This window comes from Lepidochelys olivacea (assembly GCF_965140295.1).
Source record: "Lepidochelys olivacea isolate rLepOli2 genome assembly, chromosome: 10".
NCBI lineage: Eukaryota > Metazoa > Chordata > Testudines > Cheloniidae > Lepidochelys > Lepidochelys olivacea.
This window is the reverse complement of record NC_140420.1, coordinates 69,058,505-69,078,242: the sequence shown is the minus strand read 5'-3', so window position 1 is coordinate 69,078,242 and position 19,738 is coordinate 69,058,505. Positions and strand designations below refer to the sequence as shown.

Below are 19,738 nucleotides of genomic sequence, written 5' to 3'. Positions count from 1 at the left end.
GCTGCCCTCAAGAGGGAGGCATATTGGGTCATGGACAAGTGCAGGGGAAAAAACCTAATATTTATAGGAAGAACTACCCTGTCAGATTTATTAGCTAGAGCAGAAAGTACTAATGAACAATTACAGGCAATGAGATGAGCACCTGCACACTTAACCCAACAATGGAAATTAATCCAATTTATTACAACCCTCAGGAGACTAAATTATTGTGTGCCACTGGCAGGGAATAGAAGGCTCTGAGGTGCACCAGTGCCAGAGGCCCCTGCAATGTCAGGGAACTGATTAAGTGAGAGATTCCCAGATGATCCAGGCCCCACATTGCAGAGGATGGGGGGAAAAAATGCAAGGTCACTGCCAATCTGACTAGGGGGAAAATTCCTCCCCAACGCCGAATATGATGATCAATTAGACCCTGAACAGGTTGAGGAAGAACCATCCAATCCAGAACCTGAGAGAGCGAATTCTCTGCACCACCTCACACAGCGCTTGATTGGTGCGAGGGCTTGCCACAGCTGAGCCCCAGTGTCTCTAGGCTTGGCACCTCTGGGCTTGCCACGTCTGTTATGAAAGTGTAAAAAAAAAAAAAAAAAAAAAAAAATTGCTTGAGCCCAGGCACCCCTCTCTCTCTCTCTCTCTCTCTCTCTCTCTCATTACAAATTAAGCACTGACCTCGCAGCACTGTCCCAGTGCCAGCTGTGGCCATCTCGGATGCTTCAGAGGAAGGAGATTTAAAAAACAGAACAGATACACTGGGTGTGGGGAGGGGAGGATCCCTTTCTGACCCATGCACATGGACAGCTGAAACCCAGAAGCCTGAGATTTTAGGAACATAAGACATGAACCGTAAGAGACCCGCAGGGCTACTGAGCCCTGCCCCTTCCCAGCACAGGCAATTCCATCCTACAATCCCACTCATAAATTTGTCAGGCTCTCTCGTAAAACCAATTAAGTGGCTGCATTCTGGGTGTGTGGTTCAGGTGAATTCTCAGCTGGCCAGCTACAGCCAGAATAAAAATGGGAAACCCCATCAATCTATTGCAGACCAGTGAGGATTCTGTAGGAAGATGGATAGCAGGAAAGAGCGTTTGTTTGCCATTAAACATAAGCAAGATAAAGAAAATGTGGATCCAATAGGCAAGATGGTGGGCAGCATTTGTTTTATGGCTGTGTCTACCCTTGGAGCTAGGGGTGTGATTTCCCAGCTCAAGTAGACATACTCACACTGGCTCCTACTGAGCCAGCAAACTAAAAATAGTAGTGTAGCCACGGCACAGCAAGCAGCGGCCCAGGCTAGCTGCCCCGAGTACAAGTCTGCCTGAACCCCCTGGGCGCGTAATGGGGCGGCTAACGGGTGCTACTGCTCCCCACTGCCTGTGCTAACACAGCTCTGTTACTATTTGTAGCACTCTAGCTCGGTGAGCGCATGTCTGCTTGAGCTGGGAACTGCACCCCTTGCTCCAAGTGTAGGCACAGCTTAAATGACGTAGCAATCAATGGGAGCTGTTCCGCTGACTTCAGTCTGGCTTTGGATCAGGCCCAGGATATGTGCAAGATTAGACGTTTAAAAAAAAAAACAAATATTTTGTCTGAGAGAAGAAACGGCCAGGAGCAGCCTTGAGAAATAAAATCTCTGGGAGGGCGTAGAATGCAGATCTAGAGGAAGTCAATTTTTAATATTGTTCTGAAAGAAATGACAATCCTTTCACATCTGGATGATTATAAAACGTGATAAGTGGGGAAAGGCTTTCAGCCACATTAGAACAGACTGTAGCTAATGTTGTGGTTGTAGGTGCTTTGCTTGAATGCTAGAAAAATGGAGAATTTAAATATTCCATGGTGCCAGTGGTGGGGGGTTTTCCCCAAAAAACTGAAAACCAGGGAGACTTTAATCCCCCCCCAAAAAACAAAATCTATGAAAATGAATTTAATTTGAATATTGGTTAATTTAAATAGCCAAAAATGGCAATATGTACATCAGTGAAGTATGGATTTTACCAATAGAGAGGTTGATGGAGAGACCCAAATGGAAAAAACAGGCAGACAGATCAGACACTGTCTGTCTGAGGCTGCGGTGTTTCTATCAGATTAGGGGTACAATTTTCAAAAGCACCTACGTGATGTAGGAGCCAAAAATGCCGTTTTCAAAAATGACTTAGGGCCAGATTGTCAATAATATCTAGGCCCCTAAAGATCCCATTGGGAGTTAGGTGCCAAGGTACTTTTGAAAATCCCACTAGGTGCCTAAAAATACATTAAAAAAATCTGATCCCCAGGTTCCTTCTGGTTTTGATTCGAACCCAGAATCAAAGCTTGAGGGTTATGTTCTGATACAAAGCTCTGAATATGAACCTCCATAGAATTTAGAGTGGTTCTGATTTGCAGTTCTACTTTGGCTTCTGTCTGGCCCTGATGCAGCAAGCCATGCCTGTTCACCAAAGCACATGTTTGCCTTTAAGAATGTGCTTAAATCCTTTAATGGAATTTAAGCACACATTTAATTTTAAGTTTGTGATTAATTGCTTTGCTGAGTAGGGATGGACTTAAGCAGCTGCTCTGCCAAACCGGTGAGGGCCTCAGTTAGATAGACACACAGACTAAAGTGATTTATTTCTGTGTATATTTGTATTTTGTTAGTTTAATTCTCTAGCATGATGGCACATGATAAATCAAGCGAGTTTTTTATTCTGCCACACTGGCCTATTACATAGAGATGCAATGTGACTGACCACATCGCTCTGGTTATGAAAATAATACGGCTCAGCTGCTGAGTGCTATTGGTGACAGTCATCTAGCTGATACTTGACATCCCTCTGTAAGTGATGCCAGCAATACGGAGCCCATGAAAACTGATTGTAAACTGCTTTGCATCTGGCTTTGCTAATTTTTGGACAATCACAAAAACAGCTCTGGTGTTCAAACAATAAAGACTATGCTATAATATTCAAAGCAGCAAAGTTCTCTCTCTTCTTACCAAACGACAGTGGAACTGGTTTGCAAGTCACTGACACTGGGCTTTCCTATGGCAGGTGTCACACATGTCACTTGTCCACCATCTGCCTACCTCTAGCTAGCAACTCTCAGCAGGCCGGCTATAAGCAACAACTTAATTTCAAACTCAATTTACAGTGCTATAGAGGGAGACGTTCTTATCTCCTTGTGAACTCTCGAGCAGATTTCTTTCACAGCTGTCTCTGAATGTGCCCCATGAGCTGCTTGCATACCAAGCATTTAATGGGAACCAGCAGTAAAGCCCCCATTATCATAGAATATCAGGGTTGGAAGGGACCTCAGGCGGTCATCTAGTCCAAGCCCCTGCTTAAAGCAGGACCAATCTCCAATTTTTGCCCCAGATCCCTATATGGCCCCCTCAAGGATTGAACTCACAACCCCGGGTTTAGCAGGCCAATGCTCAAACCACTGAGCTATCCCTCCCCCCCAATTACTCTGTGCCTAGCTTTGTTTTCCACATAGAATTTACAGTACATGAGGACTTTGGAGCAGTAGTCTCCTCCATGAAGCAGGCCTACCTTTCCTGCAGTATAGCCCTACTATTACATTGTTAAAGGGGAGTTTGAAGTTCTGGCTGCTGTTACAAGAAGTGGTTTGTTGTTGTTTTTCAACAGCCCATTAAAGGCACCATTTTAGAACTATTATGTGAAATACACTTACATTTTAAAAAGAGAGACTCAAGGAAATTTTCTTATCTCACATCAAGTCAAGTGAGCAAAAGCATACACCCAACAAAGTTCTATTTAGAAGCTGGTTAGTGAATATTTAACATTCTTGTCAGTGCTTAAATTTTGTGCATGTCTGTGCTGGTATTAAATACATGCAATCATGCCATTTATTATTCTAGAGCTCAACGCTCTCTCAAATAATAAAACTGTCTGGTTTAATTGCAGTGCTGCAAATCCAAGAGCTGCTGTTCAAAATCAGATGTTCTTATGATTATCTGAACTTCTTTGTTTCAGTGAGTAAGGGAGAGGCCAATTATGGGAGATAACTGAAAATAGAATTCAAGAAATCAAGGGGATCCATGGATTTGCAGGGTCTCAACCATCCACCATATAGTCTCCTTGTGCAGGGGACAGTGACAGGTCTGTGCATTGACTGATGTGCACAAACAAGGGCAGTAACACCCCTTTTCAGTTAGGGTGTTCCTGCTCCAGCTGAGTGATCTTGTGAGGCTAGTGGGTCCCAGACTGATCATATGCAAGAAAACACTCAGCCCATGGCCTTGTGACAACAAAAGAGAACTGAGGCTAGGGTCCAAGCTTGGGCCCTTAATCCTGGTCTATATAGTCTGAGAACACTGTAGAAGCAGCACATTCATCACAAGGGTGGAGGAATTACCTTAGTTTATTATTGAGCAACCCTTCCAGCTGACTCAAGGAGCACTACAAATGGGCTAATCTGTTCCACATGTAGGCCTACCACTATGATGCAGATTTGAAGGGGGTAATAACTGAAGGGTGAAGGTGGTTCCTGTCTTTCTTGGCTAACATCCCGTCAAAGAATTAGTCCCTCTCAGTGTTCGTCTACACTTCCTTTTTCCTCTGAACAGTGTGTAGTTGGTCCCATTCTTCATTAGAAGATTAATAAAGTTACTAGACATAGTGGGTAAAAGATGCCCTTCTTCTGATAGTCAGGAAGCCTGTCCTGTGTCTGTCATTCTAATGCTTCTGTGTAATAGCTTAGCACTTTTCATCCAAGGACTTCAAGGTGCTTTACAGATGGGGAAACTGGGGCAGAGAGAAATGCAAGTAATTTAGCCAGTGTCAGAGCCAGAAAAGAATGTAACTCTCCTTGCTCCCAGCACAGTGCCTTATCCCCTAAACCACGTTACCTCCCACTGGAAGGCCAAAGGAGGATAACCTGTATCAAACTGGTGTCTATTTATCTTTACTATTGAGTGAGAACATCCTGTTTCATTTAAAAAGAGGCCATGTCAATATTTTTTAAAACTCCTCTTCCTGCATGATGGTTCTGCTCAAACAGAAAGTGCCTCTCAGAGATCTCTCAGCATCAAGCCTGCCCTTTGTTTCTACTTACTGCTGTGTAGGTCTCTGCTGAAATGAAATATATGCAAGTGTAACATTCTTTATAGCACAGTGTTTACTGAACGAGTTTATTCCCTATTTTTACTGGAATAATGTGAAATGTAGTCAGTCAAATAAGCCTTTCCCGCTTTTTCTTCAAGCAAGCTGAGCCAGGAAGAAGTGCATCATGCATATGTTTTAATGAAATTACAGTGCTGAGATTATTTTGCTTTCTTGTTGTTCATGGTGGCTGGAATTCAGCCCCTTCTGGCCAGCCCACGCAAGTCTTTCTTTTAATTTTTTGAACCCTCAAGGTAGTTAGGTAGTTAGGCCCGGCAGGGGGGCCACCGCACTTCTGCGTGCAGAGCTCCCCACCAGTTCGGAGCTGGCACAGAAGGAAGCATTGAGTGTGGGCTGAGGGAAGGGCCAGTAGATCAGCATTTACATTGGTCAAGTGGCTTGGAAACCACATGTGGGTTCTTCTAGCCCATCCGTTGGATTAGCAGCTGGGATGCTCACACGCTGCGGTTTATTCAGGATTTCTGCACAGAGTGGCCCAGTCTGCTCCTGATGAAGGTAGCGTAAAGCACCTACTGGTTTCTGTGGAATTTGGCCAGCCGTGGCCCAGGAGCCATGTCATACACCCCGAGTCTTTCCCATGTCCCATAATTATAGATACAGCTATGAAAAACTAATTCTGTGCTGATACAGTGGAAGGATTCCCAGCATTCAATAGACACCTTGTCGCTTGCAGCTAAACTTTTCCCGATGCATCAGGCTACATACAAACCTAGCAGTGGTCCAGGCAGTGCAAAAATTTTTCTTTTTAGGTTACTGTAGAGTCTCTCTTGAAGGTGGCGAGATTGGGACACAGTTAACAGCAGCTGTTACTTTAAGGCCTACTGAAGTGACTCAAACAAACCCCACAAACCCTACATCCTCTGTAGAGGATATCTCCATCGGCCTTTGTGACTCTTGTGCTCTGGGCTTCCCCAGCCTTGAGGTGCCTGCCGACAGCTTTTGTGGACTCAGGTGCTTAGTTCGTTACTGCCCCAGCCCCCACCAGCAGTTAGTCAGCTGGTATATGCGGTGTTTACAGAATAAACATGGAAATGTATCTTGTTCCCTTAGGGAGAGCAGCCTACCTTCACACAGGAGAAGTGATCGACGGAGTGGACATGAGGGCAGAAGTAGGGCTGCTAAGCCAAAACATAGTGGTGATGGGAGAGATGGAGAGGCAATGCTATGACTATAGCAATGGTTTATGCACCTTCTTTGATTTTGACACCTTTGGCGGACACATCAAGGTATTGTATAAGTCCTTTACTGATACCCTTCTACACAGAGCCAAACAACATTCACCTAGTAAGGGGGCCATGACATGGCAGGGCACATCCGGTGAGTCGAGGCCTGCAACATAAACAAGTCCCTCCTAGAGTAGACCATGGATTCACCTCCTGCTTCTCTTTTCTTCGCAGGGCTCCCCCACACCCATTCAAACATTACCTTGCTAGACTGGCTGGGGCTCAGCACTCACAGGCTGCAGAGTTTAGATCCAAAATCCAGCTTCCTTAGGGTTTGGTAGTGCTCAGATCTGGGGCTTCAGTTCAAGCCCATCTTCCCACAGGATTAAATCTAGCACAATTGCTTTATGAAAAGCATTAAATGCAAACAGCTTTGCCTGAGTTTGCAAACTAGGAAGCATCTGCTGTGCAATGGTTTACCCCCTCTGTCAACCATCATAGTCTAAGACTTGCTCTGCCTGACTAATATAAAACAGAGAGACCAGAGGGGTGAGGTAATATATTTTATTGGACCAACTTCCGATGGGGAGAGTGGCAAGCTTTTGAGCTTACACAGTGCTTGAAGAAGAGGTCTGTGTAAGCTCGAAAGCTTGTCTCTCTCGCCAACAGAAGTTGGTCCAATAAATGATATTACTTCACCACCACCCCCTTGTCTCTCTAGTATCCTGGGACAGACACAGCTACAACAACACTGCATGCAACAGTGAATAATATGAAACAAGCCACCAGATGTTCCTATGGCCACTTGACTAGTGTTTTATTTGTTCTGCAGATTGGTCTTGGTTTTAAAGCTGCCCATATTGAAGGTTTAGAATTGAAACACATGGGCCAGCAGAGAATGGGACACTATCCAATTCACTTCCACTTGGCTGGGGATGTGGATGAGAAGGGAGGCTACCACCCTCCATCCTATGTGAAGGGCGTCTCCATTCACCACACCTTCTCGCGCTGTGTCACAGTCCACGGCTCCAATGGCTTGCTGGTAAGAAACAGCGGTTTGATGACTGCCTTCCTGATCAAGATGTCTTTTGATCCAGCCCATTTGCTGTCCCTAATATCATGAAAATGATTCTGAGGCCCCTGAAACAAGTCTGATTACTGATAGAATTATAGAGTTAGACCAAATGCTCTTCTCTTTTGCCCCGGATTTATTGAGTGATACGAATATATTTCAACATGTGTCTAAAACACAAATCCAACATAAGAATGTAAAACCAGGGGCCAAATTTTATACGGGACTCAGAGCTGACAGGGCTTTCACAATGCCATTGTATTCAGAGATTCCTGCAGACAATCCCATCTATAATGGGTTGTTGAATCTATCTATAAACAAATAGTTTACTGCTAAAGAAGGTAATCACCAGAGCTACGGTTACTTCAATTTGCTAATAAGAACTTTTGTTTGAAATTCCCATTCACAACACAAGCAGTCAGAGACCTCTGATTTAACCAAACTGTTTGTCAGAACACTAAGGTAATCCTGTAGGTTTCCTATAGTACAACAGCTATTTATCAGGTAAATTACAATACAGGAGAGCACATAGTGACAGCAGTAAACTCCCTGCACCCCTGGGCACTCACTCTACTTCAGAATAAAGAACACAATGAAAAACTTCTCACATTTTCATAAGACTCCATCGGTTCTGCTTTCTTGGGGGCATGAACAGTATGTGGACTGGAGCTGAGTTTAATTCAGAAAGGCTTTGATCAGCAAATGCACACATTCTGTATCATTGTTATGCTAGCTCCGATGGCTATGTTATGTTAGTCATCTTAGTGCCTTCTCAAATAGACACAGGTTCTGTTGATCACATTTTCCTTTAGTGTGTTCATCAACTTTAACGTTCTGTTGTTTTTAAGAATATTTTGCAAGCCGCGCATGTTAGAAATTAGAGCTAGGACCCCATGTCCACTCCACCCAAGTGCTTGTGTACTTTTTGGCTTTGGGCCTAGATATCCAATTTGGACGTTAGTACTGAAACCATATAACTAACCACCATATACATTCCTTTTGTGAATGTGAGAAAGAGAAACCTTGGCCCACGTTCAGAAAAGGTTCAGAAATGTGTTTTGAAAGCAAAGCTTTTAAAAGCATGTAACAAACATCAGGACTGACTTCTCAACTTTTCCCAAGCATCAATCCAAAACAGTGGCCTCAACATGCCTGTTAGCTCCTCGGAAATCCCACATTTTTCCTGTGTTGGCACCACATGTGAAAAAAAGAATTGGAGCCAACATACAAAAGTGTTTTTAACAGGTCTCTAACCAGCCAAGATCACAACCCTGTGCATAAGAGATCAGTGTTTTAATATGAGACCACCAGCATGCCACGCCACTGGCTGTGTCAAATGATGGTAATTGAGCACTAGGAATTCTCCCAGTATATCACTGGTATTTTAAAAACACCTGCACTAACTTTTCATTGAACTATTGTAAGAGCTTGCAGTGTTCAAGCTCAACATTTTTCATCCCTTATTTTGTATTCAAAGGGATCCTAAAATCTGCTGTCGACTTGGTTTCTGAAAAATCTGTTCTTCTTTACCTTATCTAAATTGTATTAGGCATCCGGAGATGTATGACTGCTTTCCAATTTAAAGCCATCCATGTAGCAGCTCAGTGTAGCTAAGAATGTAAGTAAAAAACAGCCTGGAAGAAGAGAATTGCCAGGAGTCTTTTTGTCAAGTAATGAGAAGGTTCCTAATAATGGCACCCTAAACACATCCTCTAGCTATGAGGCGGTTGCACAGCTGTTGATTAGCGGAGGGCTGACTAAAACCTCAGCTCTGATTCTAATTTTAAACCCTGTGTCTTGATTTATTGATGCTTGCTCTTACTGCCAAACCAAATACCCAGAAAGTGGTATTTCACGGGTCAGCTGGGTGGATTTATACTGGGTATTTGGAAATTTTCAGTCCCTTGTGCCTTTTCCAAATGAAAACCATGTCATTGTGACTAGAAAATACTGTAAGGATCCCTGTTCTCAGGCTTTTCCAGCCAAGACAGCAATGATGAAATGCAGACAGGCTGATATGATTGAAGAAAACTGCTTAATTCTGGTGGTGTAACTCAACTGCAATTCTTTGAGGGGCCTTGGAGTTTGTTCCATGGCAAGTTATTTAAAAGAAACCTCCACTAAAAGAGAAATGCAACTATAATAATAAAAAAAAACTACATTGATAATTTAATCCGTTTATTGTTTTACTTTTAAAAATGTATAATTTACTAATCTACACTCATTACCACCAAAAAATTGATTTTGCACATTTGATTTCAGCTGCATGTTTGTTGCCCTTTGTTGAAATGAAATGCCCAGTGAAATAAATTCCATGCTGTGCAGTCTAGCTGTTTGGCCCACTGCATCAAAAAGAGGATTTCTAAAAGTTTGATAAACTACACAGATGTAGTTCATTTCAATTAAAAATGCATTCAATCTTATTACCTATAATTGGACGTATACCCCGAGCAATTCCTCCTTAGCTGATCCTGCAGCACGCTCTTCTGCTATGAAATCTAGTTTCCTTTCCCCCTTGAGATACTACGTGAAGTTGCAAAAACAAGCCAAATCTCCAATGAGGAAAGTACTGTTGTTATTACATGTACTTCTAAGATGGTCTTCACTGTAGTATCTGGGCACCATTTATTTAAGTTAGCTAAGTTCTCCTCACATATCATTCAATGCCTCTGTGAGCAGATAGATCCAAGGAATAACCTGCCAGGAGACCAGTTGCCTTGGTGATCTTTGAGTGAACTAGCCTCTTAGTAGAGACACACACACACACACACAGACACACAAAATTTGCTGGAATATTAGGCCTCAAACCAGCAAAGCACTTGATCAGATGCTTATCTTTAGGTATGCGAGTGGTCCCACTGACTTCCAGTATTTCCATTGGTTTCAATGGGACAACTCACAGGCCTATAGCTAAGGGCTTGCTTAATGCTTTGGTGAATGAGGGGGGAGGCACTTGGGTATTTTGTAACAGTTAAGTAATTGTTAAAGCAGCTTAGAGGTTCTCATACAGGCTCCTCACTGGGCTCTCAGGTTACTAGTGTCACAAATTATTTTGCTTTTAGCACTCTTGGCAGCAGGCTCAGAAATGTTAACGCTATAAAATATTAGAGGTAAAAAATAAACAGATGTCACTGTTTGCTCCTGGTGGCAGAGTTGTCTTCCTGTGCATTTACACACTGATGCTGAAAGCCTGTCTCTGGACAATAAATAAATAGCTATGGTTGGCTCGAACCAAACATGTTCTATGCTTGTCCACAAGCATATGTTCACTTTAAGGGCATAGATGGCCCTTCTCAAACCAAACTGCTTGAAATGGCCTTGTTGCCGTAATTACGTAATTGAAAATGTCCATGATTGCTGCAATACGCTGGCCAACTTTCCCTCTCCATTATACCACTGCAACCCCATTGATCAAATTCTGCTGCTACTTACACCCTGGTCAGAGCCCCTGAACTGGCCCATAATGTGTAGGCTGAAATGGAAGTTGTTATCAAAGATGGACATTAAATGAAGGCTGATTAAACTGTCTGCCAGAACTTGAAAGAGCTGTGCTGCTGGGGATAAGCAGCAGTGTTCTCTAACTGCTATAGTGATATCTGCTCTCAGTAATCCAACTGCGCTACAGGGCAATTGCTTTATTTAAAAGGGCACTGTCAAATCTAGCCACATATTACAGTTAAAATAAGCGTATAGACTAATTGTAATGTTTGTGAAATTTAATTTTTCCCCCAATGCATTTTTTTAACAAACAAACCCTGTCCAGCAGTTCCCAAACTTTTCAGCACTGTGATAGTGCATGAGAATCTGAAAACGAAACAGTTCCACATTTGTCCGTTTCCAGTCTGAGTAATCCCAGGGGCCAGAAATAGGAAAGATAATTAATCAAGTAAAGGGTGGAAAGTAAATCAGCTGGTGTAAATCAGTGTAGCTACTTTTTGACTTCAGTGGAGCTATTCTGACTTACACCAGCTGAGGATCTGGCCCCAGAGCCACAATCCTACATTAGGATATCTGCCAAAGGAGATGATACAGTACAGCATTCCAACCTGTGCCAATATATTGGCTTCCCTCTTACATTACTGGCAGATGTTTTCTACAATGGTACTGAATCTATACAGAGATTTGCTCCCTAGCCATTTTCTAAGTAATACCTCAATTTTTCGCTTTTCAGTCCTGATGTATTGCACCAATACAGATCTAGTTCCAGAGTTCACTGGCGTAATGAATTGGTGCAGCAGGTAGCTGAGGAATTGTCTGAGATGTCACTTGTCAGCTTTCAGCAGCTAACCGGTCCAGAAACAACATAAATGTATCTCTAAAGAACTGCAAGTGTGCTCAGGGAAAAGAATAGATTTACACAGCTGGTCAGTTGCAGTTTTGGCATCCCTGTGACTAAAGGCCTTGCTGAGGTAAAGGTGTGGTGATGCTCTTCAGGAAAATGAACCATCTTCAAGAGATGTTCTAGTATCCAATAGGTGTTTCTAATTGCAAGGCTTGCAAATTTCATGCTTTTCAAGATGGGATTATTAAAATAGCGCAGCACACTCATTTTACACTGAAATACTGATGGTGTCAGACTTGCATGGCTATCTAATTGAATCGAGAGAGTTAGCAGCAAATTTCGGAGAAGTAATTTAATAGAATGTATTGCACTGCATGTCATTTTAACAGTTTAATTTACTGTGATGATTTGTGTTCAGAGGCTTGAATATTTACACTGGACCATGGTTTATGCATAATACATGTGTTTGCAGATGGCAGTGTGAAATAGATCTGGTAGTATTCTGTCTGAGTGTATATATTTAACCATTTCAAGTTCAGCCCTGGAAATTGATTCCCCTTGGCTGTAACCTCTGAGATAAAGATCAGAGAACACTTCAAAAGTGCCTACATCCATTATCAAAAGTGACATAGGTATTTAGGAGCCCAAGTCTCATTCCAAGCCAATGGAACTTGGACTTCCAAGAGCCTAAATCAGTTCTGAAAATGGGTCTTAGGTAGAGCTGATTGCAAAGTTTTTTTGCTGATTGTTTTCTTTGCTGATTGCAAAACTTCTTCCTACTGGAAAAACTGTTTTGTCTAAACCGAACTTTTTAGTTGAAATGTCTTGGTTTTCACACAAATCTCATCAGGAAGGTTTCTCACATCCAGGGTGGAATATCTGGCTAGAGATGGCAACCCCAGAATAATCAGTAGCCCAGGGGTTAAGGTACTCACCTGACATGTGGGAGAACTATGTTCGAATACCTGCTCTAAATCTGGCAGAACAGATACTTGAGCCTGGGTCTCCCATTCCACTCTCCAGAATTCATTTCAGTGTCTTCTGTTTGAGCTGCTCCACTTTATGTAGACAAATGAGTATTCATTGGGCCGGAGATTGAGAGCAGGGATTTGACCTTGGGTCTGCCACATCCCACGGGAGTTTTCTAATCACCTGGTTGTTGAGTGTTCTAGAAATCTCTTGCACTGTTCACAAAGAACTTTGAAAGGTCTCAAGTTTGTTCCACATCAGAACAAAAACCATTTCTGAAACCTCAACATTTTCCATGAAACGGAAATGTTGTTTCCCACCCTGGCCTGGTTTTAGGCTCCTAAGTCATTTACTTGCTTCTGAAAATTTTACCTCAGATCTTCAACTGGGGTAAATCAGAATAGCTTTGTGAGAGACAATAAGGCTGCAATGTGAACTACATGTGAACTGCAGGGTTTTCAATGGAGCTACGCTGATTAACACCAGCTGGCTTGTTTCAATTTCAAGTAAAGCTCTTGTCATCAGTTGGAAAAAGGGTCAGGTCAGACTTAAAACAATCCAGCCTGTCCAGTAAACAACTAGCAGCATCTCTGATAGCCTAGAAAAATATTTTTTTTTCACTTCAGGGGATACATTTTAGTCCATCAACTTTGCTGTTTGTGTAACTGCACAAAGATGAATAAGCCCAGATGTGGCTTAAACATATGATGTCCCCGTCCCCCCCATTCCTGTCTCTTCGTCTTTTGTCTTTTATTATGATATTATCACTTGCTCAACATGCAGATTACAGCAGAGTGTGATTAGCATTTCATATGAAATGGCAAATTCTAATTAAATCTTAAAAGCTTACACTGTCACTTAGTATGTAAATTCATTGGGGCAAGGACCGTCTTTATGCTGAATGTGTTTGTACAGCTCCTGATACAATAGGGTCCTGGCCTCTGACTGAGTCTCCACAGTAAAATAATAATAATTAATAGCATTATTATTATTATTTATTATTTATTATCTCTAAGTGGCTAGAAAACTAAAACTGAATGCAGCTCCATTTTTGTACATGCAGATTAAGGATGTTGTGGGCTACAACACCCTGGGACACTGCTTCTTTACTGAGGATGGGCCAGAGGAACGCAACACATTTGATCACTGCCTTGGACTGCTCGTTAAACCTAGCACTCTCCTGCCATCTGACCGAGACAGTAAAATGTGCAAGATGATTACAGAAGGGGCATACCCTGGGTACATCCCCAAACCCAGGCAGGATTGCAAGTAAGTGGGAAATCTTTTTTGTTTTTTGTTTGTTTGTTTTTTTTTCCCTTGCCTTGTAGGATTTGACTTTTTTTTTTTATCCATGAAACACAGGATTGGGTGTATATAGTTAAGTACGCTGCTTTCAGGAATATGGGCCATGTGCTCAAAAAGATAGGGTGGCTGTGTCTGCAGGATGTTTCCATGCTATTTATACATTTACACATGCAGGGTATAATTTTGCTTAGTATTTTTAGTGTAAGGTCAACTAAAGTGCTTGTTATCACAGATATTATTGCATGCATCCCTTTCAAAGTGCAATATGAAGACAAATGGCCCTGACACTGCATTGCCTTGCATCTCATTTATACCACCAATATGTGTGTATAAAATGCTATTAAATTCAGAATGGGACAGACTCTGCCATCTTTATTCATATTGAGTTGTACTTTATTCTGCAACTACTCCCATTGATTACAACTGAATTCCTTGTGGAGTAAGGGTACTACTCAACGTGAGGAAGGGTGGCAGAATCTGTCCCAACAGTTGTATTTTGCATCCACTTGGCATATACTGTACAGGGAGTAAACTCAAACCAAAGAGTTGAATTCAATGTAGTTCAGCAAGACCTTTGAACATGACTATGGAATATCAAAGATTGCCTAAGCATAGAGTCCCGACTACTAATCCGTACATAAGTGAGTGCATGAAAGTTCTTAAAGCCCGTTTCTATTTGAGGCAAACTCTAAGCCCAGCCTGGCAAACCGCTGAGTGCCAACTAGAAGGTGCTAAGCAACCTCATCTCCCATCTTGCAAGATCCAATCCTCTAATATGTCTTTTCAGATCCACAAAACCTCAACAGGGGCAGATTTATGGGATGGATCTCGGTAGTGGTTGAAAAGGATTTAGCAAGAGTTCTTTTTGCAGTTTATCTCATTCTTTTTGCAGTTTATCTCATTACTCTGTAAAGACAGACTTAGGTGAAGTATAGGAGAAACATGAACCCCCCACAATCAATGCACACAGTCTGGAGCTAGGGTTTCACTGGTAACTACGACTAGCTAACAGCAAGTTGTAGGCCTTGTGACATCAGAGGGCTAACTCTCTTTTTTTTTCTTTCTTTTTTTTTCCTTCCAGCTTCTTACTGAATTTTTAAAATAAAATTATAGGGCCAGATTCTGTCCACTTTTACCCATGTTTCCTTGTACCTTACTCTGTGAATAGTCCTATTGATTTCAGTGGGAATATTCAGCCTAAGGATGGATATGAGAATCTGGCCATGGATTGAGAAGCCAGTGGGGGATGGTAGTGAAGCACAGTAGCATGTGGAAAGAGCAGATGCTAGGGGGTTGCTATGAAAAGCCCATAGAAACACTTTGTCAAATCCCTGGCTAAACCAGTCTCCAGGGAACCTGGAGCCCCATTGTAGGGCTTTTCTTGTCTATGACACATTCACCTTATCATGAAATATAATTGACAGCTAACAGCTTCACACCAGGTTTGGGATTTCAGTAGAAATTCTTCATTTAATTCCTGAGGTCTTTAAAGCTAAGACCATTTTGCTGCATCTGCAGATGATGGTAACAGCTGTGATATGATGAGACAAAAAGAAACCCCAGTTGCTACACCCCGTAGGGCAGGAGCTTATCTGCTCTGTGATCTGACCTGCCTGTACTGTATGCACTGGAATGCTAACTCCTTTGTGTGCGCTTCAGGTGTCATTTTCATGGTCATCTTTGTTCCCCATCTGCAGTGCTGTGTCCACCTTCTGGATGGCCAATCCACATAACAACCTTATAAACTGTGCAGCTGCAGGATCCGAAGTGAGTATAAAGGTTTCTTCTTTGGGAAAATTCAGAGCAACTGTAGTAGCCCTGCAACTTTTGGTTCTCGCTGTTTCCACTGCTCAGGCCATTGATGCAGCTAGTGTTTCAAATGCAATCTCCCTCGCCTTCACTTCCCCACTTCTGGTCATTTGCTGTAGTTCAGGCTTGCAGATCTGGATTACTTTTAACAAAATTCCCAAACCAGAGCCAGTATAAATTAAAGACCGAACCCTCCTATTCCATTAGGTCAATGGCGAAGCTCCTATTGACCACAATGGGGACAGGCACAGTCCTAAGCCTAGTACATGAATGGTATGTAGGGCTGTGACATTTAAATCCATCCTAATGGCAAATCTACAGAAATTCTAACTCAGCTCAATTGTCTTTTATTTTTTTCAATTACAAAATAAACAAACTAAAGTATTTGGCCCAAAGTTTCCAAATCTCCAGGCTTAAATGTAGGCATCTATCTCAATTTTGGGCACCTAAATCAGTGGCCTGATTTTTCAAAGGTGCTGAGCACCTGAAGCTCTCAATGATATAAGTAGGGTTTGTGGGTGCTCAGCACATCTGAAAGTCAGGCCAGTTTACATTTAGGTGCCTCAGTATGGATGTTGGAGGCTAACTTGAGGTGCCCTGAAAATGCTGGCCCTAACTGCTTTCATATATGTGTGTGTGTGGGAGGGGGGGGTCTTTTGTATATAGATACAGGGCAATACCAGCTACTGTTATGTGTCCTGAAATCTGCTGGCTTTCACCTTGCATTATTTCCTGGTAAGCCCCCGTACTAATGTAGACCTGTAAAGTTCAAGTGAAGGCTCACGCTGTGTATTCCCTTTTGCAGGAAACAGGGTTTTGGTTTGTTTTTCACCATGTGCCTACAGGCCCCTCAGAAGGAATGTATTCTCCAGGCTACACTGAGCACATTCCAATGGGAAAATTCTACAACAATCGGGCACATTCCAACTACCGAGTGAGTCTGCACGCAATGAAAACTATCTTCCTGTCTAAAAACACCACTTGATCTCTCCAGCTTTTGAGTCTGCAAGCTATTAAGTGCTGTGATTTCTGATTCACTATAAGCAATTGCAAACTAATTTTCAGCATTTGTATCTACAAACAAAGTGGCTTGTTTGCTGGGATAATAGAATTACAGATTCTGTTTACATTGGATTCACTTTACTATTCTTGAGCTAAAGGCTAAAATTTCTCATGGGACGTTGGGAGATAAGAGGATCTTACTTTCACTCCTTTCTACCAGGTCATCTGTCTGTTTTCGCTCTTCTAAAATGGTGCCCTTAGCCGCATCTTTTGGCAGCTTGCCTGATTATAGATCACTGCTGCCTGTATTAGCCATTGATCAAATAGCATCTGGTACATAAAATAATATAAGATCAGTCTAATCACTTCCTAAATCTGTTTACTTATTCAGCCCAAACATACTACCCTGGGAAACTGTACACTGAGCTCCTGAGCGTTCATCTATTACTGAATGTCTTTAGATTGCAGCATGTATGTAATTGGCTAGTTAGATGAGCTGAACAGGTGCTGGAAAACACAAGGGGCTTTTTAAGGGGCTGCAGACAGAAGGTGGTAGAGTGGACAGTCCTCCTGTTTCTCATGCCACTTGCAGAACCAGTAACCTTGAAAGTGGTCCATGCTGAAATGATGCATTATAGGACACAACGAGTGGCTGATACTATGACACAATTTTCAGATGCACGTCTTCTAGGAGCAGCACTTCTGGGCAGGATTTCGCAGCCAGGTTTCTTGAGTATCAATGGGAATGGATTTTTACTTAGCAAGGGGCTGGTATTTCAATTCATCTTCAACTGGAGTGGTAACAACTCTAAAGAAATACAAATATTTTTCTGGAGAGCCATGTTGTTAGCTAAAGATTCTCCAAAAGCATAAGGCACCTGGATTGGTACCCAAGTCAGAGAGAGCTAGTGACTTTGAAGAGAGTGACGTTTTGCTTAAATGATCAGGACAAGTTTAACAAAAATTCTGATCCGTCTCAGAAATCTTTGCCATGTACTTTAAATGCTGCACCATCTTTCACTGGTGTTTGGTCTAGGTAGTGTTTTAAATGTAGAAGGCTAGATCCTCAGCTGGTGTAAATTAGGATAATGCCTTTGACTTCAAAAAAAAAAACCTGGTGTTTTACAACAGCTGAAAATTTGGCTCAGAAACTTTAAACTACGTCATAATTTTAAAGTGCATAAATACATCACAAAGTTTCTTTTCCTCCTCAGGCTGGCATGATCATTGATAATGGAGTCAAAACCACACCAGCATCTGCTAAGGACAAAAGACCTTTCCTGACACTGATTTCTGGGAGGTAATGCACTGTCCATGGTTTTATTTGGAAAGTTATGTGTATAACGCAGTTTGAGGGCTGGATCCTGCTCCCCCTGAAGTCAATGGGAATGTCTTCATTGTTGTCAGTAGGTGTTGTATAAAGTTCTTAATGAGCAAAAGGCTCCACTTTCTCCTTGCCATTGATGGGGTGTGGCCTACCTGTACCGTTGCAGTCCGACACTCTCCATGAATCTCATTGGTGGGTTTGGTACTTAGAATCATAGAATATCAGGGTTGGAAGGGACCTCAGGAGGTCATCTAGTCCAATCCCCTGCTCAAAGCAGGACCAATCCCCAATTAAATCATCCCAGCCAGGGCTTTGTCAAGCCTGACCTTAAAAACTTCTAAGGAAGGAGATTCTACCACCTCCCTAGGTAACGCATTCCAGTGTTTCGCCACCCTCCTAGTGAAAAAGTTTTTCCTAATATCCAACCTAAATCTCCCCCACTGCAACTTGAGACCATTACTCCTTGTCCTGTCCTCTTCTACCACTGAGAATAGTCTAGAACCATCCTCTTTGGAACCACCTCTCAGGTAGTTGAAAGCAGCTATCAAATCCCCCCTCATTCTTCTCTTCTGCAGACTAAACAATCCCAGTTCCCTCAGCCTCTCCTCATAAGTCATGTGTTCCAGACCCCTAATCATTTTTGTTGCCCTTCGCTGGACTCTCTCCAATTTTTCCACATCCTTCTTGTAGTGTGGGGCCCAAAACTGGACACAGTACTCCAGATGAGGCCTCACCAATGTCAAATAGAGGGGAACGATCACGTCCCTCAATCTGCTGGCTATGCCCCTACTAATATATCCCAAAATGGCATTGGCCTTCTTGGCAACAAGGGCACACTGTTGACTCATATCCAGCTTCTCGTCCACTGTCACCCCTAGGTCCTTTTCCACAGAACTGCTGCCTAGCCATTTGGTCCTTAGTCTGTAGCGGTGCATTGGATTCTTCCATCCTAAGTGCAGGACCCTGCACTTATCCTTGTTGAACTTCATCAGATTTCTTTTGGCCCAATCCTCCAATTTGTCTAGGTCCCTCTGTATCCTATCCCTACCTGCCACCGTATCTACCACTCCTCCTACTTCCCACACAGCCAGGTACAACCAGAGTAGTTGATTTTACAAGACCGTTGGTGAGGAGTGTAAGCTCAACCCATTAGGATGATTGTTTTAAAACCCCTGACAATACCTCAGAATTCTACTGAGAACTGTTCTACACTAGAAAGTTAAGGTACCCGAGTTATGTCGCTCAGGGATGTGAAAAAATTGAGGAGGGGGGAAGAGAGAAAAGCTGACCTAAACCCCAGTGTAGACCGTGCTAGGTCTACAGAATAATTCTTGGTTGACCTAACTACTGCCTCTCAGAGAGGTGGATTTACTATAACGACAGAAGAACCCCCTCCATTGCTGCAGTAAGCATCTACAGCAGAGAGTTTGATATTGCCTCTTCATATACCAGAATATGTGCCTTGGAAAACTGGCTGTGGCATATATGCACAGGAGCTGATTCCAAAAAGTTTGTGCCTTCCAATTTGGAGGCTGGAATGAGCCCTAAAAGCTGAGCAATTAAAGAGTGTTGCTGAATGACCATCAGATGTCCTGGGACAGATTCTGTGCTGCGTAGAACTGTTGTAAATTGAGAATAACTCCATTAACTTCATATTCTGCTTTCGGTTACAGAAGTATAAATCCATGC

The 19,738-nt window shown here is 42.6% G+C and overlaps 1 protein-coding gene across 1 annotated transcript in view; it reads left to right on the top strand.

The window, feature by feature from the left end:
* The window catches only part of CEMIP (cell migration inducing hyaluronidase 1), a 143,511-nt gene that overhangs the window by 99,229 nt on the left and 24,544 nt on the right, over positions 1–19,738 (top strand). Inside the window, exons 12-17 of the mRNA XM_084640936.1 lie at positions 6,171–6,346; positions 7,116–7,325; positions 13,670–13,875; positions 15,609–15,678; positions 16,526–16,654; positions 17,937–18,022. Coding sequence (XP_084497062.1) covers positions 6,171–6,346; positions 7,116–7,325; positions 13,670–13,875; positions 15,609–15,678; positions 16,526–16,654; positions 17,937–18,022 — 877 coding nt within the window. The remainder of the gene's footprint in view (positions 1–6,170; positions 6,347–7,115; positions 7,326–13,669; positions 13,876–15,608; positions 15,679–16,525; positions 16,655–17,936; positions 18,023–19,738) is intronic.